The sequence below is a fragment of the Raphanus sativus genome, chromosome 3 (genome assembly GCF_000801105.2).
Source record: "Raphanus sativus cultivar WK10039 chromosome 3, ASM80110v3, whole genome shotgun sequence".
Lineage (NCBI taxonomy): Eukaryota > Viridiplantae > Streptophyta > Magnoliopsida > Brassicales > Brassicaceae > Raphanus > Raphanus sativus.
The window spans coordinates 26,529,526-26,554,142 of NC_079513.1; the positions used below are offsets into that span (position 1 = coordinate 26,529,526).

Here is a 24,617-nt window from a genome sequence, read left to right on the forward strand (position 1 = left end):
AGATACTCAATTATTAAAACTATTTTTCTTTTTACAAAATTGTTCATGGAAAGACAATGAGGCTGGCAAGGGGATTGATCACAAACCAAGTGTTTGTTAATTTAGTTGTTATACACGCTTGGCTTGTGATCAATGAAGACTAAAATTAAAACTAGCTAACGACATAGACAATAGTAACATCAAAATATTGTGGGTTAAAAAATGCACAAAATACTTTAAAATATTATAATGAAGGATTAGAGAAAGAACATAGGAAGCTTTATGTCAGGTTCAGGTACGAAAATGATGGAACGTCACCGATGTTTTATCCTCACTTTCACTTTGCTTTGCAACGCTGCTAAAGTTGTTCCGTTTGTCTTATAGTCCTGGTAACGTTCATAACACTTTTGTCGATAACATTAACATATACATTGATTTGGAAAGTTGTTTGTTTGTTAGTCAATGATTTTAAAATTTCAATATCAGCTCATTTATCAAAACAATATTATATTCTGATCTTTGCTCCAACAAAAAAGGAATAGAAAGAAGGAACTGTAGGCCGAAACCATCATGATTTTAAGAACTCTAAATGATCATATCAAATAATAGAGAAAGTAGGAAAGGTAAAAATGATCCAACCAAAAAAAGAAGATAGAAACGTTTCAAAGTAGACAAAAACGTAGAAGACTAAGAGTGACTTGGTCCCGCGTGAACGATAGAGAGGGAGAGATTGGGTTTATCCACATTGCTGAAAAAGTCTTTGGTTTCTTCTTCCTACTCATCAAGTTCTTTTTGGTTTTGGTGATTACACACTGTTACGTCTGGATGTTTCATAAATCTTTGTGCACCAGTAAAAACTCAACATTCGTTGGGTCAGAAAAGAAATCGAATTTTTTGAAACTGATATAAATATGAATCTAAAGATATGTAAGATTATTAATTCACATAATAATGAAAAATTCTAAAATGGATATTTGCCTCGATTCATTTTGTTCTTTTGTTTTTTCTGAGTTAATTCGCATGTGTTAAACGCCAACCATTAATTATTTTTAAAAAGAATAGAGTTATGACTGGTGATATGTTTTGTCATTTTTCAAACTTTGTTTTATACATTTTGGAAGTGAAAAACTTTGGGTAGTGTTTTTTTCTAATAGTAATAGTTATTTTATGTTTCGTCTTTTGACCAATGAAATGTAAATGGTATTACTAGTCTTCTTTCTTTATAAAAAGTAGGGGAAAATCTGTAGATAAATCAGCTCTGAGTCGTATGTTTCTAGTGAATCTAGTGATTTATATCTGTCTCACTCGATTAATTCTAAATATGATTTTAAAAATAAGTATAACTATCTAAATGAAATGTTAAAACATGTTACCTATATTTTATAATGTCATGTTAAAATTAGGAGAGGGAAATTTGTCTGCTCTTCTTAAGAACCCCAAAGTTAGGCTTTGTTCACTTCCAAATTTGGACCACAGACACACAAAAGAAGAAGCACTTTCAAAATGAAATTAAATTCTGTAATGGACCACTTCTCCACTCTTCTGCGTTCAGCTTCAATGCGTCTCTGTGTTGTCCATATCTGTCCACATTGTTTGCTTACTTTTAGTTATGCATTTGACATCTATTTGGGAATCTTAGGCCATTCTGAAATAGCACATAGTTTATTTTCTTATTTTCTTGGTTCCATTACCCTCGGAATCCAATGTGACTCAACTAGGCTTGTTTTCAAGAATGTTGTTTAGAAATATTTTAAACCCAACCTTGTTGTTCTAAAATGTTGGGCCGGGCCAATAGAGAGGCAATACCCATTATTACTACTTTAGTTTGTTTTTATTTCGGGCTGGCCATCGATTACTTGAGTATTACGCAGATCTAGTACTCCACTAATGAAAAAAAATTAAACCAAATAGTTTTTCTTGACATTGATACATGGGAGAATTGGAAAAATGGGAGACTTTCAACTTTTGTTTGTCACAATAAGACTTTTCATACTTTTGGCAATTTTGGACATATTTTACCCTTGTTTTATGAGAAAAATAGTAAATAGAGTTTTAAAAATATAAAAAAATATGAAAACTATAGAAAACATAAGTATGACAATATATAAGTTTAATTTTTAAAAAAAAAAAATTAGAATCATATTTTATTTTATCTTCTGGCTACAGTTAGAATACTCATTCTGGTAGTCTACTTAGTTTATAGTTCGGATTCTAAATTTAAAACACTGATATATCCAGGCTATATATCATAGTATAACATTTCTTCTATACCGTGGCAAAAATAGAATCAGCTACGCTATAATCAAGAAAGATGGCTTTGGTGTACCTTCAGCTAGAAAACGAGATATAACCACAACTCAATCACAGAGCTCGGTTACATTACGTGTCATAATCTGTTATACCTTTTACCTTATATGACGTCTAGAGGTAGAATACAGTTCTCACCTATTATACGGTGTTATGGGTAGGTAGTATACGTATTCTAGGTAAATCGTGAAAATATGGAAACTTGTGTGAAGAAGACGTGAGATTTAGATGAATTTGAGGGAAGAACACTTCGATTTGAAGTTGACCCGCTCCGACGAACCTAGATGACGAAGTCGATTAAGGTTTTTGGGGAGTCAGATGGAAGAGGAAGACGAGGAGGGAGAAGAGATTTCTTGTCACACTAGGATTTCAGATGAAGAGAATGGCGGAGACGACAAGGGTGGTGAAGAACCCTAAATCGCCATGAGAGGAAGCTCGGCGGAGAAGAAGAAGTAAAAAAAAAAATTTGGGTCGCGATCCTTCTTTTGTTACCCGATCCCCTCTTTTGTTTAATCCTTTTTTATTCATTTTTTACTTTTTAAATGTTTTAAATAATAAATCTATTACGAAAATAATTATTTATAATTATAATTCAATTACTAAAATGAGATTTTAAAGGTATTATAGTATTTACAAGAATTAAAATCCCAATTTGACAAAACATCTTACAAAAATCCTAGTGTGACAAATCCTAGTTCAAAGTGTCCTAAACATCTAATTTTCCCTTGATACATTCCTAGACTGATACCATAAAAGCATTATTTACGAGAGAGGTTGATACTTAATAATTGTAGCAGGACCGTTTAATAGCACTTGCAAGTAGAGTGGTCGAACAAGGTATGAGTTGAAAAATAAAAAAATAAAATTAAGAATTTTGAAAATAAATATATAAAATTGTAAAACTTTAAACTTTTAAACATAATGTTAAATTTAAATATAATAATTTAAAAAGGACGTCAGAAAAAATATAAATAAAGCTATAAATTCTTTAAAACTATTCAACTACATTATTAAATATACTATTAATATTTTTGAATAGGGTTCATAAATAATTTTGAGACTGTCTTAAACAGTAGATACTAGTGAGCTTGGCTCAGGTATTAACAATTTCAATAGTCCGTTATTGCTATCAACAAAAACTGATTATACATACTATCTGAGCATAGTGTTTTGAAGAGAGTGGTTTCAAAACTGAGGCAAGGTTCAAAAGAGCATATAGCATATACACGAAGTCATATAATTTTGAAAGTAAAAAACACAGACATATAAGCACTGTGATCGGCATAAGATATATTCCCACTGTGATCTTAAGTTCGCCATTGCCATCATCCTGACCGCTAGCCCAAGCTGTTTCCTGCAAAGTATGTTCACAAGGTGCGGGTATTATATATTTATATTAAATTGGTTGGAAAGAGAGCTGATTCAACATAGAAGTTTGTTGGAAACTTTACTCGTGGAGAGATTACTGAATATGTCTCTGTACGCAATATTTATAACACCTTTAGTACTTGTAGCTTCAGTATCATCAAGTACTTGACGCCATTTAGGTTCAACTTCAAGACAGCTATAATATAGAAAGCTATTAATGTTATGAAAATATATGAAATACAAGAGTTAGCTTAACACACTTCAGATTTGTGTTTACATAGAGATGATAGAAGCATGCATTGATTCTGGACCGCCCTTGTAGGTAAGCTCAACAAAAGTACCTGCATCTTCTCCTTTTGCAAGTCTTCCAGGGTTTACACACACACACTTGCCTTCATCTTCCCCTTCCCCAGTAGATAAAACCTTCACAACATTCAGTAGAAAAAACAAGTTACTCACACATCACAACTTCTGAATTCAATACCACTATTAACACACTGACTCACCTTCACGACGTACCTCGTGTAAATTTGCTAGAATCAAAGTACCTCCTCTCTTAACACTGGAGAAGAGTGGAAGTAATATAAGTTTACCGGAAGTATCAGAATGATTTCTCAAAACCGAACCGGAGCTGACGGAAAATTTAATCGATTTCAAAACCGAACCGGAACTTGTGTCAAGAAACACGGCTCGGCCAATGATCGCTAATCACCAACGAATGATCCAAAACTAACATTACCTCAAATTTCAAGAAACACAAAAACTCCACGTCATCGATCCCTTCAAGAATTAAACCAATCAAAAGCGAAGACGCAGATTGCCACCTCAGCTATCTCAATCATTAAACAGATCTAAGCCGTCGAAAATATCAAGATTGTACTTTCTTCTGTACCTCCCAAAAATTAACCGACAAAACATCCATCTATATAAACGAGACAACCTTTTACTGTTTCGCATCAAACAATTCTTGTCTTGCAAATTTCTTCTAAACCTCTTGCAAAAGAAAAGTTCGCATCTTTGATAGAAGAAGAAGAGAATGGCTCGTACGAAGCAAACCGCTAGAAAGTCCACCGGAGGAAAAGCTCCGAGGAAGCAGCTCGCCACCAAGGTTTGTTCTTTTTCAATCTTCTCTACCTCTGTAGGTTAAATTGGATCCAGGGCTTTCGATTTAGGGTTAAATTGGATTACTTTATGAACGTAGACTATCTGGGTTTCTCGAATTTGGGTTTAATTTAAAGTTTGTTGATCTTTTACACAGGCGGCGAGGAAGTCGGCACCGACCACCGGAGGAGTCAAGAAGCCTCATCGCTACCGTCCCGGAACCGTCGCTCTTCGTGAGATTAGAAAGTACCAGAAGAGTACGGAGCTGTTGATCCGCAAGCTTCCGTTCCAGCGTCTGGTTCGTGAGATTGCTCAGGACTTTAAGACGGATCTGAGGTTTCAGAGCCACGCTGTTTTAGCTCTTCAGGAGGCTGCGGAGGCTTATCTTGTGGGTCTGTTCGAGGACACTAACCTCTGTGCCATTCATGCTAAGAGGGTTACCATCATGCCCAAGGATATTCAATTGGCCAGAAGGATTCGTGGAGAACGTGCTTAAGATGAAGTTTTCTCCTCTGATTCAGTTTAGATCATGATTAGTTACTTTTTTCCCTTTCGTTTTTTTTCTCTTCAAAGGACATGTTAAATCTTCAACAGCTTTTTTTTTTTAATCAAAACAATGATATAAATCTCTCATTATCAACGAAGCTTCTTTGTTTATCAATTTGAATCGATATCAATGATCGACAAGGGTCATTGTTAACCAATTCTTAAAGTGATCCAATCAAGAGGATCACTTGCCAGGTATGCTACGAGACGTCTTGAATATAGATTCAATAACAATGATCTGCAAAGCATAGAGTTTTTACTTAATTTAAACTAGCTAAGTTGCAAAGCCATTACTAAGAAGAAGAAAGCAAAATAAAATTATAACTTGGAGATTATTTATTAATAAAAAGGGTAGCTGAATTGATATACATTCATAAACTCAACCCCTCACTTGATCAAAGGGTTTTTTTTTCCTGAAAGATGAACAACAAAGACACAACAGTCACTTACTGAAACCAATTTTTGCCAATTTACACATAGACAAGTTTTAATTGGTCTCTTCTTCTTCACACTCACAAATCCTAAAAACCTAATAATAATCCACTTCCCCTCAATAATAATTAACCTTTATTATTATTATTTCCCTCTTAATTAGCAACATTAGTAACACCACCACCACCATCTTCCACACCTAGACCATACAGAACACCAGTGTATCTCTCAGTCGACCCAGTGAAATAACGCTCCTTGAGCTTCCTAAACGACCCCAACGTAAGCAAGCTATCCGACCCCGCCTGATGACAAACCCCAACTCTCTCCACCCCCATAAGCTCAGCAAGCCTGTTCAGCCCACCAAACAGCCCATTACAGAACGTCATCAAGTGCTTGATATCGTACACCGTTGGGAAATACACATACAACAGCTTGAAGAAATCCGCCTGCTTCATCGGCAGCTCTTTACACGTCAGCAGCTTAACCAAGTAACCGAAATCGTAACCGCCGTGGAACGTCACCCACGAGATGGAATCGTTCAGGACGATCCCGGAAGACATCATGAGCTCACCGAACCGAGCCACGTCGATCCCTCTCTCGACGTTCTTCTTGAAATCGATCCCGCACTGGCGGAGGAGCTCGATGGACTCGCTCGCGTAGATGTCTTCTCCGATGTCGAACTCGCGGAAGTTGAACTGCCAGACGCAGGGCTTGCCGTCGGGGGCGGGGGTGGGGAGGTTGCCGTCGGCGTCGGAGAAGGTGAGGCCGACTTGGATGAGTTTGAGGAGGTCGACGTTCTCCTTGAGGGTGCGGTAGTTGAGGTCGCTGTTGTGCTTGAAGGTCTCGACGGGCTTGAGGACGACTCCGGGGAACTCCGTGTCCATGGCGATGTAGGTGAACGTGTCGACGATCTCACGGATTAGGGCGAATTCCTCGAGGAGGTTGTCGTTCCAGACCTCTCGAATCGTGATTGAGTCTTCTTTTTTGAGAGTCTCCGCCATTGTAATTACGAGAATCGAGACGGATCTGGGAGCAGAGCATAGAAATCGAATGGATCTGAGAACGAGAGGCTCCGATCTGTAATCGCACGATGATTTATCAGCAAACCCTAGATTTGTGAACCAGATTCGATTTTCAAGAAAAGTGAGAAGAATACCTCAGATGATGACGTCAGGAAACGAAACAGATCTACGAAGAGAGAGAGAGATTGGTGCGTCTCTGGTGGAGAACTTATCGGGTCAAACCGGAGAGAGAGAGAGAAAGGTTTTCAAAGTGAAAGAGAGATGCAGGCTTTGGTTGGGGGATGATAAATAAAGAGAGACGATGGAGACAAGTGTGAGCCAGGGCGGGGGGAACGATGTCGTTTTTGATTGGTGGTGGAAGCTTTGTTACGACGACGTTTTGGCGTGGGCTTTGTTTGCATCAATCATTACGTCTTGGCCAGTTGCTAATTATTTTATCCGAATTTGTCCGTTCAACCAATTTATGAATGATTTAATTGAATTATATAAAATAATGAGGATGTAATACGATATATGATGACCATTTTTTTTTTTTTTGATGATGACCATTTTTTATTAATGTGCATCACGGAAATTCCGTTTGTTTCTATCCGAAATTTTATTTTCGCCTTTTAGACCTACCTCCATTACTATTATTTTCGATTTTTTGTATGTGATTAGTATTATATGACTGACTATAGTATTAGAGCTAAGTTGGTAATTATCATATTTTTATATATTCTTATGACCAACGTTTTCTTCATGCCGAAAGTCATACTTTATTTATATTAAGAACCATCTGCAATTTTGAAGATTATAAACATTTAATAAAAATTTGATATTTTCTGTAATATGTGAGCTTGTGGTTTACTGGATTATTTCTGATCTAACCCTACTTATTTCATAAGGGTTTTTCTTTTGCTAACATATTATTTCGTAGATAAAGTAACTATAATATGATTTGACTTTCGTATATATATATATTTTGAATATTCGTATATAAACAACTTGATAGAAGAAGTTTTATTAATTTTGCATGCATCAGCAATCAATAACGTCTTTCATATAGGAGTAAACTATTTTCTCTCATCAGTTATGTATTTTTTTTTCTCTTTTATTAAAGGATGTTTGTGCTGCCGGCATGCAATCGAACCAATAAAATATTCTAGGATAAATCTTACTATCTTATACATCATGATCTACAACACACCTTCGTTCCGAACCTTTCTAGATCCAAAAGAAAAAAGCTTCGCACTTTCACCAGAGCAATCAAGTTTTGTTGTTCATTAAAAAACAAATCTGCAAAACGATTCTCCAACTCAAAGGATGACCATAAAAATTGTACAGCAAAATGAAAATTATTGGGAAGACGGATTACGGATCATTGATTCTCATCATTACCCCGGAGTCAAGGCATCATCGTGCTTCCCACTTACCCCGACGCATAACATGCGGCTATCTAATAATGAATTAATTTTCATATTATCACAAAAAATAATTAATTTTCATATATAAACTAGTATATAAAAACTTATATATTTACTATATTTTTATGCTTTATGAATTAATAAACATGGTGAATTAAAATTCTTAAGCAAATCAATATAAATATAACATGATTTAAAATATAATAAACTTTTGAAAACTCTTAAACATATATGTAATCTCCTTCTAAAAATTATTTTTATAAATAAAGCTTTAAACCTAAACAAAAAATTTGTATTTTTATTTTTCTTCCCAAATAAAAGTTCTAGCTTTTTATTTTATATTTTATTGTTAGTTTATTAAATTTATAACTGAATGCATTTATATTTTAGGATATACGAGTTTGTTAATTGAAAATATTAAATAAGCTAGTGATAAGAGAAAAATTCAAAAACTATAAAATTTAATCAGTATGTAATATTATAAATTGAAAATATTATTTAAAATTGAAAATATTTTGTATATGAAATTTAAAAGATATTTATAATCGTACAAATTAATAAATTATCATAATTTCACTATTATTTATTTATAAAATTTTAACTGTTCTATCCAATAATATGTAATTATGAATTATAACAATTTTTTACTAGGTCTAAATATCAGGAGATGGATGTTATAATTAATTTATTTGACCAAATTAATCGTTAAATTTATTTTATATTTGTTCCGATAAATTAGATATTTCTTTAAAAATATATATTCTGTTAAAATCAAGTGTTCATAATAAATCTGATCAGATATTTAATTTTCTAACAGTGCCATGTTGTCTATTCGATAAAAAATTGTAAATATTTTGTTTCTAAATTATTCTCAAATTTTTAATAGCAAAATAGACTTGGAAATTCAAGTATTTATTTTCTTGTTTAATATTTTAATATGACGATTAAATCGTTTATTTATCCTATTGGTAGTTACATCTTTTATTTATAGTTTCATCGGCTTTGAAAAAATCAAGTTACATTTATTATTGTACTTTTGCAACATTTATATTTTCTTATCTACAATATTTAATCCAAAATAAATATTTAACAGTATTTTTTCTCGGCTGGCCTGTAAAAACTCTTTGTTATTAATAACGCGTTAATAATATTTGTCAAGCGTAGGCTAAACACTTATTTAAAAAAAAAAGACATAGAGACAATTAGTGGAAAGGATTAGACTAAAACATGTGGTCAGCCATTCACGTGACCGATGACTCCAATGTAGTAAAAAACTCACGTGCCAGTCTGTATTGGGTTCGTTTCAACAAATTTTTATCAGGGGGGGGATGGATGTCACACCCTTTCGAACCCTAAAAAATCTCAATTTAAATTGATTCCTTCTTCAGTCCCATTCTTACAATTCACCCAATCATATCCTCTTACTGCGCTGTAAGAGAACGAACTCTCCCCCCTCTCTCTCTCTCCGACCTAGATTCCCTCCTCTCAATTGTCAGAAAAAAAATGGCTGGTGCTAAGAAGCTCTCATCATCAGCCAAGACTAAACCTTCGAGTGTCTCTGGGAAAGATAAGGTTTTTATTTTTTTTTCAATCAAATCAAACAATTCAACTTCGATTCGAGTAACTGATTTGTTGTAATTCAGGTTAGCAATGGTGAAGACTTGGTGGGTTCAAAGGTTAGAGTTTGGTGGCCGATAGATCGAAAGTGAGTTAACTCGATCTAACTTTCAAAAAAAGTTAGGTAACTTCAAGTACTTTGTGATGATGAATCTTACAGATCTCTCTCTCTTTGGTTTGTGTAGGTTCTACAATGGAGTGGTTGATTCCTTTAACTCTCGCACTAAGAAACATCGGGTAATTCAATTTCTGTTGATAGATCTGGCTTGGATTGTAGATTCAATTACATCTTTCATTAAATGAAGATTGAGTTAGGTCAATTTCAGGATCCTTGATTATACAATTTTTGGGTGCATTCAATTTTTCAGTTTCTTTAAAGATTGTTGTCAATTAATGTTTGTTGCCTTTACAATCATGCCTGTGATAAATAGGTTTTTTATGATGATGGTGAGAAAGAGATCTTGGATATGGACAAGGAGAGGTGGGAGTTAATTGGAGATGATGATGATGATAATGCTGCTGATGAGGTAGAGAGTTGTTTTATCATTGTATTGTTGATTTTGCTGTTGAGGAATATGTTTTAATGTTTTTTTCTGTTTTACATCTCCTTGCAGGACAAATCTGACGATGAGATCGCTGATGTTATCCCAGAACCGTAAGTAGAGAGAGACTCTTCTTTATTCTTGATTAGTTCTTGATTCAGAAGATCCTGTGTGTTGTGTTGTGTTGAGTGTACTGTCTTGATACAGCTAGTGTTCAAGTTGTTTTTTTTCCCAGTGGTCTTTTGTTACATATCTTTGGCCAAACTCTTTTGCAGGCCTAACAGGAAGTCTGCTAGGACAAATGGTGTGATGGGTGACATTGGTGGGAAGATTGTAGCAGCGGCCTCGCGTCTGAGGTCGTGCAATAAGATTTCCGAAGCAACCAATGGGAAGAAGAAAAGGGCTTCTTCGTCTTCATCAGAGGCTGTCTCTGAAAAAGTGACAAGACCAATGCCTTCCTCTAAGAAGAGCAGCAAGAGGAAGAGGACTGATGACGAAGATGTGGGTGAGGATGAGCAAGCATCTGACGATGAATCCAAGCCGCTGCAGATTTTGGTGGATAAGTTGAAGGGCAAGAAGAAGAAGAAGCAGGAGAAGGAAGCCCCCAAAGAAGAAACCAAGGAGGGTGAACCCAAAGAAGAAACCAAAGAGGGTGAAGAACCCAAGGAAGAAGGGGAAGAAGGTGAAGAACCCAAGGAAGAAGGGGAAGAAGGTGAAGAACCCAAGGAAGAAGAGGAAGAGGGGGAACAGGCTTAGACAAGAGAGTTTCGCAGTCTATCTCAATGTGCAAGTATTTTAGAAGAGTTTTTAATTTATACAGCTGAGTCTTACTTGGTTAAAGTATAGGACTTGTAGGGATTTTTAGGTTATGTTGATTCGAAAAATGTGCAGCCATAGGGGTTGAGATAAAGCTAATCTGTTGAACTGTGATTTGTGAATCAGTGTTTACCATTTAATCACACCTCCTTTCTGATATGAATTGTGTTCACTTGCAAAGCAGATTTAAACGCTCCACATATTTTTGTTTAGAGAAATGCTTAAAATATTAAGATGGCAAAAAGAGTATTATCTTCGTGTGCTGATATAAGCAAGAGATTTAGTGCTAAATCGAGCCTAGATTCATTGTGAATTCAAGTGAGCCAGAAGGGTAAACAGTGTTAAAATTTAGTTGTTGCTGATTAGTTTATCCGCTATTCAGTTTTCTCATCTCATGTTTTATAAACATATTTTGAATAAATACAAATACTTGGACCAAAAAAGAATAAATACAAATACTATATATATATGTATGAATGTGAATTCAAGTATTTACATTTTTTATTTCGTAAGGAGGAGCTGTACGACTTCATCTTTTAGAAGAAAATAAACAGAATCGTGTAGGTGAATAAGTAAACACCAAAATACTGCGGCCTCACTAAACCATTTAAAGGTACAACACTAATCATTATTTTTTGTCAACCAACACTAATCATATTTATACCTCATTATCATTTTAACTATTCTACTCATTGGTTATCGAAAAACTAAATAGCTTTTAACTCGCAAAGTCTCCTACAAACCGTGACACGAAAAGAGTAAATATAAAATTAAGTCAGCATTAATCCAGTAATGAAGAGAAGGACAAAAGATGTTGAGACACGCGTGTGTCAGTCACTAGTGTCATTACAAAGGACATTAAACAGATGAGACGGCAAAGAGACGGAACTGATAAAATAAAGATACATCCAACGGCTCGTAGCGCACCTCAAGTCAAATCAACGACCAAAGACAAAAGACTTGGCCTTTCGATAGCGACACGTTTCTCTCTCCGACAAACCATAACCAAGCGTTTTCCTCATCCGTACTTTTTAATCTCTTCCTCTCTGTTTTTCATTTTCTCTTCTGCTTCCATTTAATCTAAATTTCTTGAAAACGTTTTCAGATCTTATTCATTTTAGGGTTTTAAATTTTCTCAAATCTCTCGATAGAGAGAAAGAACCAGCACACACAGATGCATACTTTTGCATGAAGAAGAGAGTGAATATTTATATAAGATTAACCTTTCTTTCTCGATGCCAGTTTCATTTCTGAACGCATCTCCATCACCTTTGTTTCTAGCTTCAGTTCTTTTTTTTTTAATATAGAGCTGTGAATTAGAGAAACCCTAATTAGTGTCCGTACTTAGATTTTTTACTTTCCTTTTATGTATCCACAGATCGAGGTCTTGTTAGTTGTTATTATTTCCCAAATCTGATCTCAAGTACCTTCTTTCTGTACTTGCGACTTCTCACTTTTTTGTGTTTTAACTTTCTCTTACCATCCGTTTCTGGACAAGATTGACCTAGCTATATGTACACATAAGTTGTTTCTCTTCAATATATTACTATGTTAAATGTTGATGGGGAAAAAGAAGTTGACAGAAGAGAGTGAGCACACAAAGGGGGAATTGTATAAAATTAAGTTTGTTGTATATGGTTGCTTTTGCGTGCTCACTCTCTTTATGTCACAACTTCTCCTTCATGGTCATCTTCACTGAATCTTAGTGATTATGTGTTCATATATGTCTCATATTATGCATTACATATTACATATTACATCTATTATTCTTTATTGTATTAACTTCAATTGATTGGCATTTGAAGTATCTTCAGAACTTTGTACATTAGTCATGATGAATCATAAATTTTAGTTTTATGATATATTTACACATATGACATGACCTTTGTTGGATTTCTCATATACAATTAAATGTCTTTTTCTACTTGGTTTAGGTTTCGTTGACCCATTATGCTTCTAATATATACTCGTTGGAATATGTTGTTTGTATTCTAAGTATATATTGTCACTCGAATAAATATTTTTTTATGCAGACTCTAGCTCATGGTTACACTGAGTGGCACCCAACTATAAAGGTTCAAATTTATGTAGATTACACTTGAATCTATGGAATTACTAAGTTTGGGGTTTACCGACAATTAACCAAAGCTTCGAGTTGATCAATGAGCTCAGAATCAGAGGAGTTGTAGTTTCTGTGCTTGTTAGGTGAATATTTTTGATCTAAGGTCTTTTATTAAGCTGTGTGGAGTGTACTCTCAGCCACAGTTAGTAGAAGCAGTTGAAACTTATGTGGTTGTTTATACGTCTGAGTGAGAGCCTATCTGCGATTGCTGTGGTGAAGAAAATGATTATCTAGGAAAGGAAATTTAGTCGGGACATTTAACTAATGTACTGTTAGTTGAGGTTTGACTGGGTTGTTATATGAAAATATTAGATAAGTCGAATGAGTGGATGTATAGTGTAAATAGTGAGATTCACATAACATTGTGGGTTTTGGAATATGACTTGAAGGAGGTTTTATTGACATGTGTGAACATTGTGATACACAACATAACTTTGCATACACAGCCATATATAATAAGCTCCTTCATTTTGTTCCATGCATTTTCTTTATCTCGTCAATTAGCTTCTCTGTTGGGATGTTATTTTATAACGAATGTGTAACTGCTTTCTGAGTCACCTTGTTGCAAAATCCTTACGTTCGGTGTCAATAACTAGTCTTTTTATTACCGTAACTTAGCAAATATTTTGAGTATTTGATTCTTGGATCAATAGGAATTATTTGTTCTAACTTCTTTTGTTCATTAAATACTCAAATATCGTTTCTTGAATTTTATCAAGGGAAAATCATATTCGGTTACTAACTTAAGATGAATGGCAAACGTGAAACGACTCGCTTTGTTACATGTTAACGAACCGAATCAAACAGACTATGCTTCATTCCTGTGCAGGCATGGATGGACTTTCGTGAAGAAGTAAAAAGAGACTATAATCTAAATGAACTTGTTTTGCTGATGTAACCAAACTACGAAGAAGAAAAATAATGAGTTGAATGTGATTAGAACAAATGATATAAAACACATGCATGCAGATAATAATGCCGTATACTAGAAATGGAAGCTTAAGCTTATTGTATTTTCAATAATCAACGCTAATTATCTTTTGCCATGACATAATTACTTGATATTTGGACAAAACAGCTCTTTAATTATATCTTTGAAACGAACGGCTCAGATGTCTTCTAAGTACATACCCAATACAAGCAAGCACGGGATCATCCCCTAGAAATAATGTAGAACAAGTACGGAAACATGTGTCAGAGAAGAGATTGCAAAGAAAGACCAAAGAAAAGCAAAGGTTTTTTTTTTCTTTTTTTGGTCAAAAAATGCATTTACTCGTCTTTGGTAGACTTTCTCAAAGAACAGGAACTTGAGGTAGCTGTTTTTCATTTACGTATCATTGTATTATGCCACTAGCTTATCTTATTTGAATGTATATTCTGCAGATTTACGGAAGTTTTGACTATGTTTGTCCTGTTTTTTTGGGTGTTATAAGATATTTGTCGTGTGTCCGAGGGACATCAAGGCTGTATTAATGCTGTCTTCGAACTCTACTGGTTCACCCTTGCTATGATCTAAAGGTATATGAAATTGACTTAGACACCAGCTCTTTAGATGTAGCACGGAACAAATTATAGCGCATGGATTAGTAGCTCGTGATTTGGTCTTGTAAGTCGGGTGAAGTTAAATCTCCTTCCCATTGTAAAAATTGAAAATGTGGAAAATTGTAGTAAGAACTTTTTCATATTGAATAAATACGATTTCTGGTTACTGAATTCTTTTTCTTTTTCTGGACTAAGAAATATAAAAGGCAATTTCATATTAACAAATGACATTGTATACACATCTTCAAGGCATCATCATCAGTGGTGTCTTTCGTGCACAACTTAAACGAGCAATACTCTCTATCAAGGGGCTTGGGAGTTGTGATCACCTATTTGTACTTTTGTATGCATGTTTAATCAGAATATCTGGAAGAAAAGGCTGGTGGATCCATCACCAAATGATTTCAGATCTGCTGGTTTCACCAAGGCCCTGCACAGAGGACATGTCCTCTCTCTCTCAAACCTGCACCAAGTCATTAATCAACATTCATTCAACCGTCCAGATATTATTAACACAAAAAGAACCAAACTGCTATAAGCACCAAAACAAACTCACCATTCTGAAACGCAATCTTCGCAGAACATGTGCTTGCAGCGAAGAAGAACTGGGGTGTGCATCTTCTCCTGGCAGATGGCACACAGGTCGCCCGCAGCATTCACCTGTGCACATATCAAAAAAGCAAGCCATTTCTCTTGCTTGTTAAAAGGCTTGAATCTTAAAGAGGCATTTATCTATAAATTTGAATCTTTCTAAAACACTGACCTGCTCTGTAGTTGCGTACGATCCATAATGCACTTCTTTGCGAGACAAAGATTTCAACGCCGTAAAGAAGGATTGAACCTAAAAAAAATGTATTGCCAACTTCCCCTCATCAGCTACTACCTCCAGAAAAAAAAAAACAGGGTGATGAAATAGTGGAGAAACACTTACCTTCTCAACTACAGAAGTGAGCTTGAAAGTGAGATACAGTCCTGTCATGAGAGAAGAGAAGAGGCTTCCGTAATCCTTGTTCAAGAAGAAACGGTACCATACAGGGGTAGGCAGCAAAGAGCGATACAGAAGCATCATATATTCAACCAAAGTTAGCAATTGACCCTGCAGACAGAAGTTTAATTACCAAATTAATGATCGCTTACCAAATCACACAGTCAGCTTAAAGTGAATAAAAGCTCAAAAAGGACAGACATAAGAAGAGAACCCTGACCTGTTTACGATAGTTCCGACCCCTACTGTTCTTGTAGTAAATCAAGAGAAAACACTTTAATATCATCGAGGCCTGCCGTGCTAGTGTATCTGAGGCAAAAAATACGCAAAATTTCAAGTCGTGTAAGCATTAAAATTATATAAAACATAGATACAAAACGATGAAAAATGTACACACACATACCATTGACGACGATGATGAAAATGGCATGCCAGAAAGGAGGAATGGACTTGGGAGGGAACATGATCAAGGGATACAAGAGGTCATCCTTACGGAACCACCAATAAACACCAACCACATGGGCAGCAAACGCTACAGAGATCCCGATTAAAGCCGAGATCTGCCTCTCACCCTGCCAACACAAATATCAGTGAGACTTAAAAAAAAACTAGCCCGTTTATTTAAACTGAGAAAAAAAGAAAGAAATAAATGCAAAACCTTTAATGCAGTTTGCTTCTTCAAAATATCATTCGACTTGAACATGACAGCAGCAATCCAAATTGCAACAAAGAAACCTAAACAATAGGCAAAAATAACTAAGTACACGAAAACATTATAAGAATAAAGAGAGAGAGAGGAGAGTGGTGGTACCCTGGAGATGCTGGCGGATAAAGACGACCAAGAGAAGCAAAGAAAAGGGAAGAATCTGCTCGATCCAGCGCGCAGCCTGCTGAATATCATATCTCTGGTAAGGCGAGCTGGCCGCAGCATCTCCTCCGGTAACAGATTCACCTCCTTCTCCAGTGGGACTCGAAGCAGAACCACCACCCAGAGCTTCGCTCTGAGCCGCAGTGCCGGTGATATCACTTTCAGCAGCAGCAGCGTCCTGCTCCTCGTTGCCGATGATCCTAATGGCGACCTCTCCTCCTCCGCTGGAGATCATCGTTGGAGAATCATCGCTGCTGCTATTGACGAGGGATGTTGTTTCGGCGGCCTCGTGGCTGGGACTCGTTGGCCTCGGTCGAAATAGACCTGAGTACTCTAGTAAGGTTGATATGGGGGCTTGGATGAGGTTAGAAGCTGAGAGGATTGAGGAGTTTCTCCGAGGAGAGCCTCTGAAGGTGGTGTCGTTGTTGGTGCTTGAGGTTTCCATTTGAATAATAAAACCCTAAAAATAAATAAAATCGAAGATTAACAGATAAAGCAGCAACGAGTATGCAGGAGAAGGGATTATTAAGCTGTGAAACACTACCTGAAAATGGAGCTTTGAATCGTTATATTGGAAACCCTAAAGCGAAACCCTGATGGAGTCAAGCATCTTATGAACCTAGAAAACAGATTAAAGTCGCATCAATTCCACACAAAAGATAAATAGCTCAGAAGAAGGAAAATCCACGGATCGAGGTTGAATAAGGGTACCGTGGAAGATAGATCTCGTTGAAGACGGCGATTACGGGAAAGAGAGGCGAAGGTCGCGATGAGAGAGAGAGAGAGGAGCAAGGTCTATCGTACGCGGAGGTAAAGAAAGATCTTCGAGGAACTTTTTTTCTGTCCGTCAATGTCTGGTACAGTTGAGGCCTGACCATTAATAACCCTTGCGAGGTCAAAATGGGTTTTCTCTTTAGTGGGCTTTTAGTTGGGAATGGATTGGGCTTTAAATTTCACGTGTGATGTTAAATAGATTATTTATGATGATCAATCAAAGAGTCCGCAGAAGACTTTATTCATTCTATATGATTTCTCGCTGATGATGTTGGTAGCAGATTCTACATGATGATAATGTATTTTTTGAAGGAAGAAAGAAAGAAATAATACAGTTAAATGGAGCAAGAAGTACAATGGCATGGTGGCGCATGTGGTTTAGGAACACCATTTTCACTCCAAGCACAGCTCCAATGGCGTTTTCAGCTTCATCCAAGTTCAATCATACGAAGCAGGTTTTGTTAAATCTCTTTTAGGGGGAAGGTAAACCAGTGTTATTCATCTTCCTCAAACCACTGCAACTATTAGCCTGATCATCATCAAACATTTTATATTTGATTTGCTTCCATTTTTTTTCCTAATACCTTTATTCTTTATAAGAAAACATATATTATAATATAACACATACTCAAATGCAAAGATTATAAAAAATTGTGTTATTAGACAAATAAAACAAAATACACTACTATGACGTTCACATACATTAAAACCCTCTTGTTCTGCATCAAAATAGATCTAAAATGCAACAAAATCATTTTGAAGAAAAAAAAAAAACGAAGATAAACTATAATCACCTTTCCCTCTTTGTTCCTTGATCACACAACCACCATCATCATGTTCATACTCCTCTAATCGATCTTAACCGAAGAATAGATGAGTCTTGTGAACCAGAGGCAAGCATAGAACCCAATCGTTCCTGTCAGCACAAAAAATGCGTAAGACGCGATGAGCATGTACCCAAAGTAAAGCATCGCCGACACCAGTTTTGTGATCTGAAGCTTTGTGAAGAAGTAGAACGTCGCGTAGAGGAATAGATACAGAGCTGATGAGCCTGATGTTAGGTACGATCTCCACCACCACAGGTAGTCTTCACTGCAGAGCTGGAAGTAGCAGAGTACTACGGTTATCTCGGCGCAAGTGACAATGAGGATTACAAAGACGAGGAAGAGGAAACCGAAGATGTAGTAGAACTGGTTGAGCCAGATGGATGTGAGGATGAAGAAGAGCTCGATGAAGACTGCACCAAACGGTAGGATTCCTCCAATGAGGATTGAGAAAACCGGGTTCATGTACCACGCTTGCTCTGGGATTTGCCTTGGGATTTTGTTGGTTTTCACTGGGTCATCAACCGCTGGTTTCTTGAAACCGAGGTAAGCCCCAACAAAGACAAGAGGAACCGAGATGCCAAACCAGAGGAAGATCAAGGCGAACATTGTTCCAAAGGGGACAGCACCAGATGACTTTTGTCCCCAGATGAGAGCGTTTAGGACAAAGAAGATGGAGGAGACAACTGCAGGGAACAAGAAGGCTGTTCTGAAGGCGATTCTCTTCCACTCTGTTCCTTTGAACATTTTGTAGAGACGTGAAGAAGCGTAACCAGCAAAGAGTCCCATGAAGACCCAGAGAAGAAGCATGGCAGTCATCAGACCACCCCGGTTCGAAGGGGAGAGGAACCCGAGCATGGCGAAGATCATTGTGACAAAAACCATGCCTAAACATTGGACCCCTGTACCAACGTAGACGCAGAGCAGATCTGAATTGGTTGGAATCCTGAACACATCACCATGGACAAGCTTCCATCCTGTCTCTTCTTGAGCTTCTTCTTGAGTCTCAAGCTCGTTGTATCGTGAAATGTCACGGTAAAGGGTCCTCAGCATTATCATCGCCACCATACCAGATAGGAACAGAACAATCATCAGAGAATTGACGATAGAGAACCAATGAATTTGGTTATCATTCATCAGAAGATAAGCATCCCATCTAGATGCCCACTTCACTTCACTTTCCTGAACAGAAGCAGCAGCAGGAAATCAGATAATTATTGAGAACGAGAACCACGGCCTTTGTTCAAGGAACACATTGCAGAGTATTTTTCATATACTAAAAACAACTTGCCTGGAAATCAACATCATACGTGAAGATAATCTCCTTCTTTGGTTCAACTTCTTGAGGGGTAGAGGAGCTAACGACTAAGCGTTTTGTGTGAGGATCACAGGTCGTCAAACGGGTCTTCTCACTCCACTTTCCATCGTACTCATGCTTAACACTACAAATCAAGGGGAAAGCAATCAGTACAAAAGAACAGGGAGGCACAAGAGACAATTCAAATCAGGAAAAAAGAAACGAACCTGTAAGGTTTGACTTCAAATCCCACAATCCTTGCAGAATCAGTTTGTACATCTCTGTGATATCGGACAGTAAACGCCAAGTGATTGTGCATGAAGAACTTTTGCTCTTTGCTCTGTTTATACAAAAAGACAGTTTAGAAAATCGAGATATTTCATTTGAAATGCTGTCGACAATCGAAACCTACTTACCCCTTCATACTGGCCTTTAAGACCAACATGATAGCCAAGCTGATAAACAACAGCGGGAGAACCCGGATCCCCTCTTTCGATTGGAACCACAAGAGGAAGATTGTCGAGGATCCTAGCACACACAAAAGAAAAACGCTTGTAAGAAAACTGACAGAAGGGAAGCATGTTCTCCATATAAGCAAAGAATCCAACAAAAAGTTTCTATATTTGGGTCTTACATGTTGACACGGTACTCATCATCAATCTTTTCTTTGAAGGCTTTGGCTGTCTTGTCATCAAGAGTGACCCGGCAGAGAACATTGCACATCTGTGCCTCCCGCATCTTAAACTGCAGTTGATTCAACTCCACATAGGTTAGAGATAAAAGTACATACTGATTATATATATAAGAACCCAAAATACAATAGAGAGAGACAAACCGAATAAGGGGCATTTTCAATGCGGTCACCACGAAGCACTTCACCAAGATTCTCAGTACTATCAACAATCTTCTTAGGTTGACAAAAAGGAAGCGAGTAGTACGAGTAAGGAAGCTGAGTCTTGATGGAGCTTAGTTTATTCACTTTAACCTTCAGCTCATCACCCTGTTACATGCAAGTATACATCGAGTGAGATTCTTAATAAAGCATGCACGACAACATTGCGCTTGTACCTTAAACTAAGAATCAAAATCTCAACAAATGTGATACAGCAACGGATCGAGAGATTCTCGAATCGGAAATGAAGTGAAATTAAAGCCTCAACACAAACCAATCACACCGAGTCTCATTTTCTGTAGCTATCTCACGGATCAACTACTGATTAATCCTAAAGCTAAACCAACATCATACCAAGACCTATAGCTCAGATCGAGGAGATCCAATTCAGATCTAGAATCCTAGGAGGACAGATTCGAATGTTTACCTTCTCGAAATCCTGAGGAGCTACACCTGGGAGATAGAAAGAGTGAGCTACATGAACGCAGAGCAGAAGAATTAAGACGATAGCGGATCCAGAAGCTTCCATAGCCATGGCCGTGAAAGGAAATACGAATGTTCAGATCTGAAGCTACGCTACAGTTTGTTTTTTTTCTCTTATACGATTGGGGAGAGTGGAGACGAAGACCCGCTTGTAGTTGTAAATGTAGTACAGCCCGGTTATCTCTCCGGTTTGGCTCTTTAGTTGGTCGATCCTTATCAACCATTCATTATTCGCCACGTCGCTACTCCTAAAGTCTTTACATAGCTATCCACTAATGGGCTTTTAACTCGATGATGCCCACCATATTATAAACCAGGATTAGTTCATTAATCAATAGCATCGGTAATGAATCAAACGTTGTACTAACATGTATTTACTATTTACTGCTTTTGTTATGTTTTCTGCACAAGTGCTTACCTTTTAAGAAGTTCATAAATCATTTAAGAAGAAAATAGTAGTTTTGGGTTTATTATCTTGAAGAGTAGCACAATAAAGGAAGCAAATAAGCTTAGTCTTGTTCAAGTTCACCAATGAAACAATAGATATTAATAACGAAGACTTCCTACATACATTGATCATAAACCTTTAGAGATTGTATTTTATAAACTACCATTTGTTATACAGTTTTAATCAAATTTAAAATATTTTTATAATATAAAATATTCCCTAAAACATCTTATGAAGGAAGTAAAGTATTGATTCATTAGCAATGATATTGATTAATTAACTAATCACTAGATCTCGACCCGCACAACCGTGCAGGTTTTATTTTCATTTTTATATGTATATATATTTATTTAGATCATTAGTAGTATACATTTTAAATTTTAATCATATATTTAAATATTTATAAAGCTATTTCAAATACAATAATATATAGTTTGCACGTTATAAATAATCAATTGTTTAAACCGTTGTACGTATTTGTTGCTTCTTATTATATATTTATCTTATTGTATTTGCATTTAGTTATTAAACATATTAATATGTGCATGAAAAACATATTTGATAATTATTTTTTATTTAATTGATGTTAAATTTTTACCCGTCTTTTAAAGCTGGATTTTTAGCAGTATTTTCTATGTTTATTCATTTTACACAATATATATTATTATATCTACAAAAGTGAAAGATATGTTAATTTTATACATGTAGTATATAGTCTGCTAATGTTAAGCCGCTCTGTCATATTATATTTTTAACATAAATAATTCTATTTATGAAAATAAAATTTAAAATTTTATCAATTTAATATAATTTTATCATATTAAGTTCAATATGATAAAAAAAAATTAACATAATTGATTGTGATTATATAACAGATAAAAATAAGATATAATATTTTATTTTTCATTTTATAAAAATAGCTGAATATATTAATGTATAATAATATTTCAAAACTAATTACGGAATTTGTTAAAATATTTACATATAATTTTGAAAATTAAGATCTTTTTAAAAGATTTTTCGAAATTTAAAATATATATATTTAAAATTTAAATGAAAAGATTCAAAAGATATTATGATTAAAGTAGTTCAAAGATTAATAATGATTAAAAATATAGTGTGACCAAGTCTAGTAGATAGTCTATTTTTAAGAAAATCACACATGAATTAGAAATCATGACTTCTGTTTTAGTATAATAGATGACTAGATTATGACCCGCGCTTTGGAAGCGCGGAATATTTTACGATGAAAATTTTTACTAAGAATTTAACAAATATTTTGGTAACTTTTAAAGAGTGTATTTAAAATATTTTTGCATTTAAATCAGTGTTTCTAAATTCAACCCGATTGTGATTATACCGGTTAATCCGGAGATCTGACAATTCAATTTAGGTTTTTAAAATATTCATATTAACAAAAATCACTAAAATTCGAGACTAACCGATTGAACTGATGGATGACCAATATATAATCTAATTTGATTTAAATTGTAATAGTTTCATAATTTGTAATCTTATAATCCAAATTTTAAAGTTCATTATTTTGCAATTTATGAAATTTGTTTCTACAAAATTTTAAAGAGAAAATGGTAGATATAAAATATTAAGATTAATTATTGTATTGTTTGGAAACATTGATAATAGTATAAAATATATTGTTTGGAAACATTGATAGTAGTAAGAAATAAGTATATTGTTTGGAAACATGGATAGTAGTATAAAGAAAAGAACATTAATGATTTAATGTAGGTTTAACTATAAAGTATAAATGTGTATTTAATTTAAAAACTTACAAAATAAATGTTAGGTCCAACATAATGTTTCTGTTTTAATAAGATAGATATTGTTAATTATTTGGACATTTGGAAGTCGGCCAAAGAAGTTAAGAATTGTATATAATAGTCGAGTGAAATATAATAAGGTGGTTACAAATATTATAAGAATTGAAGAAAATAAAGTTTGAAAGTAAATTGTTCGAGTAGTATGAAGAATGCTGTTGCTTTTTATTTTTCTATGAGCTTAATTACTTATAGAGTTTATTTAACTAGATGTTCGTACAGGTCAAATAAGCTAAGGATGGGATTCAGATTATAAGCAATTTATTCCATATTGTACGTGAATCAGTTTGGTAACGTAATCTTTTGTAATTGTAATTTATTTAGGAAACTAATAAATACACGAAAAAGACAAACATAACTAAATAATAGGTTTGTTTAATTTAGTGAATTTTTTCAGTGGCATTGAATTGTAAAAATTTTGTAAGTTTAAGGGTATTTTCATATGTGTACTTCTGTTTTAATAAAATAGACTAGATTTTGACCCGCACGTCCGTGCGGGTGTATATTTCAAAAGTATATTGCTATTTATTTTTTATGTCAATATCAAAGCTGAATAAAAATATTTAAATTTGAAGAACCGAACCGATCACGATCCGAAAGAGTAATACCAAACCCGAACCAAAATTGATTAAATATCCAAATTATTCAAAATTTTGATATTTAGACAACCGAACCAAAAGAGTAATAAATTTGAACCGAAGTATTTTGGATATCAAAATGTATCCAAAAATATATATATATATATATTATATATTATATATTATATATATATTATATATATATATATATATATTTAATTATTTTTAGTTTTAGTGCATATAAAAACATTAAGAATATATGTGATTTCTTGCTAGATTGACATTTTAAACATAATAATAATCAAAACTTAATTAATTATCAATTTACTTATTTATCAGGACGCTTATGTATAGCAAATTTTGAATAAATGAATTAATCTGCATATATATGTCAGGAATAGGGGTGGACGTTCGGGTACCCGTTCGGGTTTTGATTCGGGTCTATTCCGATTTCGGATTTTTGGGGTCAAAGATTTCAGCCCCATTCGGATATTTCTAAATTTCGGTTCAGGTTCGGTACGGATCCTTGCGGGTTCGGATAACCCGTTTAAATTATTTTCAAATTTTTAAAATTCATTATATACTTTAAACTTCTCAAAATTTATAAATAAAATAATATATTACATATAAATTTTAAAAACATGTGTCAAAGTACCAAAATTTAACATATACATTAGTTTGATTTGAATATTTGGATAGAAAATCAATACATATTTTATGTATTTTTGGTGTTTTGAGTATATTTCGATTTTTTTGCCCAGCCCTAGTCAGAAAGATTAAATTTTACTTTAGTTAAGTAAACTTGTATATAGGAAATGTTGTTTTACTTG

The 24,617-nt window shown here is 34.9% G+C and overlaps 5 protein-coding genes and 1 long non-coding RNA gene across 7 annotated transcripts; 2 read left to right on the forward strand and 4 right to left on the reverse strand.

Annotated features, from left to right (window-relative positions):
• Positions 1 to 3,461: 3,461 nt before the first annotated feature.
• Positions 3,462 to 4,613, reverse strand: LOC108845645 (uncharacterized). The gene is made up of 4 exons (XR_008943467.1): positions 4,161 to 4,613; positions 3,932 to 4,077; positions 3,738 to 3,850; positions 3,462 to 3,640 (listed from the first exon to the last, which is right to left on the reverse strand). It is a non-coding gene; the product is annotated as an uncharacterized LOC108845645 (long non-coding RNA).
• On the forward strand, positions 4,602 to 5,416 carry LOC108845799 (histone H3.3). The gene is made up of 2 exons (XM_018618973.2): positions 4,602 to 4,762; positions 4,913 to 5,416. Exons 1-2 carry the CDS (start codon positions 4,691 to 4,693, stop codon positions 5,249 to 5,251), a joined length of 411 nt encoding a protein of 136 aa, XP_018474475.1. The 5' UTR covers positions 4,602 to 4,690; the 3' UTR covers positions 5,252 to 5,416.
• A 198-nt stretch (positions 5,417 to 5,614) lies between these two features.
• On the reverse strand, positions 5,615 to 7,052 carry LOC108845794 (probable CCR4-associated factor 1 homolog 10). Its single transcript, XM_018618968.2, has 2 exons — positions 6,890 to 7,052; positions 5,615 to 6,810 (listed from the first exon to the last, which is right to left on the reverse strand). Exon 2 carries the CDS (start codon positions 6,732 to 6,734, stop codon positions 5,889 to 5,891), a length of 846 nt encoding a protein of 281 aa, XP_018474470.2. The 5' UTR covers positions 6,735 to 6,810; positions 6,890 to 7,052; the 3' UTR covers positions 5,615 to 5,888.
• A 2,425-nt stretch (positions 7,053 to 9,477) lies between these two features.
• LOC108845796 (sister chromatid cohesion protein PDS5 homolog D) lies at positions 9,478 to 11,295 on the forward strand. Of its 2 annotated transcripts, XM_057005451.1 has the most exons (7): positions 9,478 to 9,733; positions 9,805 to 9,866; positions 9,964 to 10,015; positions 10,210 to 10,305; positions 10,393 to 10,433; positions 10,596 to 10,972; positions 11,003 to 11,295. In XM_057005451.1, the coding sequence occupies exons 1-7, from the start codon at positions 9,665 to 9,667 to the stop codon at positions 11,074 to 11,076; spliced, it is 771 nt and encodes a 256-aa protein (XP_056861431.1). In that variant the 5' UTR covers positions 9,478 to 9,664; the 3' UTR covers positions 11,077 to 11,295. The 2 variants fall into 2 exon arrangements, with proteins under 2 accessions (XP_056861431.1, XP_018474471.2); XM_018618969.2 differs by having other exon boundaries at positions 9,480 to 9,733; positions 10,596 to 11,295.
• A 3,853-nt stretch (positions 11,296 to 15,148) lies between these two features.
• Positions 15,149 to 17,505, reverse strand: LOC108845791 (uncharacterized). Its single transcript, XM_018618964.2, has 10 exons — positions 17,365 to 17,505; positions 17,198 to 17,272; positions 16,597 to 17,113; positions 16,444 to 16,520; positions 16,189 to 16,357; positions 16,006 to 16,094; positions 15,732 to 15,896; positions 15,564 to 15,641; positions 15,357 to 15,460; positions 15,149 to 15,263 (listed from the first exon to the last, which is right to left on the reverse strand). The coding sequence occupies exons 3-10, from the start codon at positions 17,096 to 17,098 to the stop codon at positions 15,158 to 15,160; spliced, it is 1,290 nt and encodes a 429-aa protein (XP_018474466.1). The 5' UTR covers positions 17,099 to 17,113; positions 17,198 to 17,272; positions 17,365 to 17,505; the 3' UTR covers positions 15,149 to 15,157.
• Positions 17,506 to 18,066: 561 nt separating this feature from the next.
• Positions 18,067 to 21,066, reverse strand: LOC108845789 (transmembrane 9 superfamily member 8). Its single transcript, XM_018618962.2, has 7 exons — positions 20,868 to 21,066; positions 20,384 to 20,548; positions 20,183 to 20,292; positions 19,965 to 20,076; positions 19,776 to 19,888; positions 19,543 to 19,693; positions 18,067 to 19,433 (listed from the first exon to the last, which is right to left on the reverse strand). The coding sequence occupies exons 1-7, from the start codon at positions 20,973 to 20,975 to the stop codon at positions 18,276 to 18,278; spliced, it is 1,917 nt and encodes a 638-aa protein (XP_018474464.1). The 5' UTR covers positions 20,976 to 21,066; the 3' UTR covers positions 18,067 to 18,275.
• Between the last annotated feature and the right edge of the window lie 3,551 nt (positions 21,067 to 24,617).

What these genes read in the sequence shown, in the direction of transcription:
- LOC108845796 (XM_018618969.2), top strand. Translation starts at nt 9,665, where the DNA reads ATGGCTGGTGCTAAGAAGCTCTCATCATCAGCCAAGACTAAACCTTCG. An exon ending in TGGTGGCCGATAGATCGAAA is followed by an intron (nt 9,867 to 9,963) that starts GTGAGTTAACTC and finishes TGGTTTGTGTAG; the next exon opens with GTTCTACAATGGAGTGGTTG. An exon ending in ATGATAATGCTGCTGATGAG is followed by an intron (nt 10,306 to 10,392) that starts GTAGAGAGTTGT and finishes ATCTCCTTGCAG; the next exon opens with GACAAATCTGACGATGAGAT.
- LOC108845794 (XM_018618968.2), bottom strand. Translation starts at nt 6,734, where the DNA reads ATGGCGGAGACTCTCAAAAAAGAAGACTCAATCACGATTCGAGAGGTC.
- LOC108845799 (XM_018618973.2), top strand. Translation starts at nt 4,691, where the DNA reads ATGGCTCGTACGAAGCAAACCGCTAGAAAGTCCACCGGAGGAAAAGCT. An exon ending in GGAAGCAGCTCGCCACCAAG is followed by an intron (nt 4,763 to 4,912) that starts GTTTGTTCTTTT and finishes TCTTTTACACAG; the next exon opens with GCGGCGAGGAAGTCGGCACC.
- LOC108845789 (XM_018618962.2), bottom strand. Translation starts at nt 20,975, where the DNA reads ATGGCTATGGAAGCTTCTGGATCCGCTATCGTCTTAATTCTTCTGCTC. An exon ending in TTGAAAATGCCCCTTATTCG is followed by an intron (nt 20,293 to 20,383) that starts GTTTGTCTCTCT and finishes AATCAACTGCAG; the next exon opens with TTTAAGATGCGGGAGGCACA. An exon ending in TTAAAGGCCAGTATGAAGGG is followed by an intron (nt 19,889 to 19,964) that starts GTAAGTAGGTTT and finishes TTGTATAAACAG; the next exon opens with AGCAAAGAGCAAAAGTTCTT.
- LOC108845791 (XM_018618964.2), bottom strand. Translation starts at nt 17,098, where the DNA reads ATGGAAACCTCAAGCACCAACAACGACACCACCTTCAGAGGCTCTCCT. An exon ending in TCACTTCTGTAGTTGAGAAG is followed by an intron (nt 15,642 to 15,731) that starts GTAAGTGTTTCT and finishes CATTTTTTTTAG; the next exon opens with GTTCAATCCTTCTTTACGGC. An exon ending in GAAGATTGCGTTTCAGAATG is followed by an intron (nt 15,264 to 15,356) that starts GTGAGTTTGTTT and finishes GACTTGGTGCAG; the next exon opens with GTTTGAGAGAGAGAGGACAT.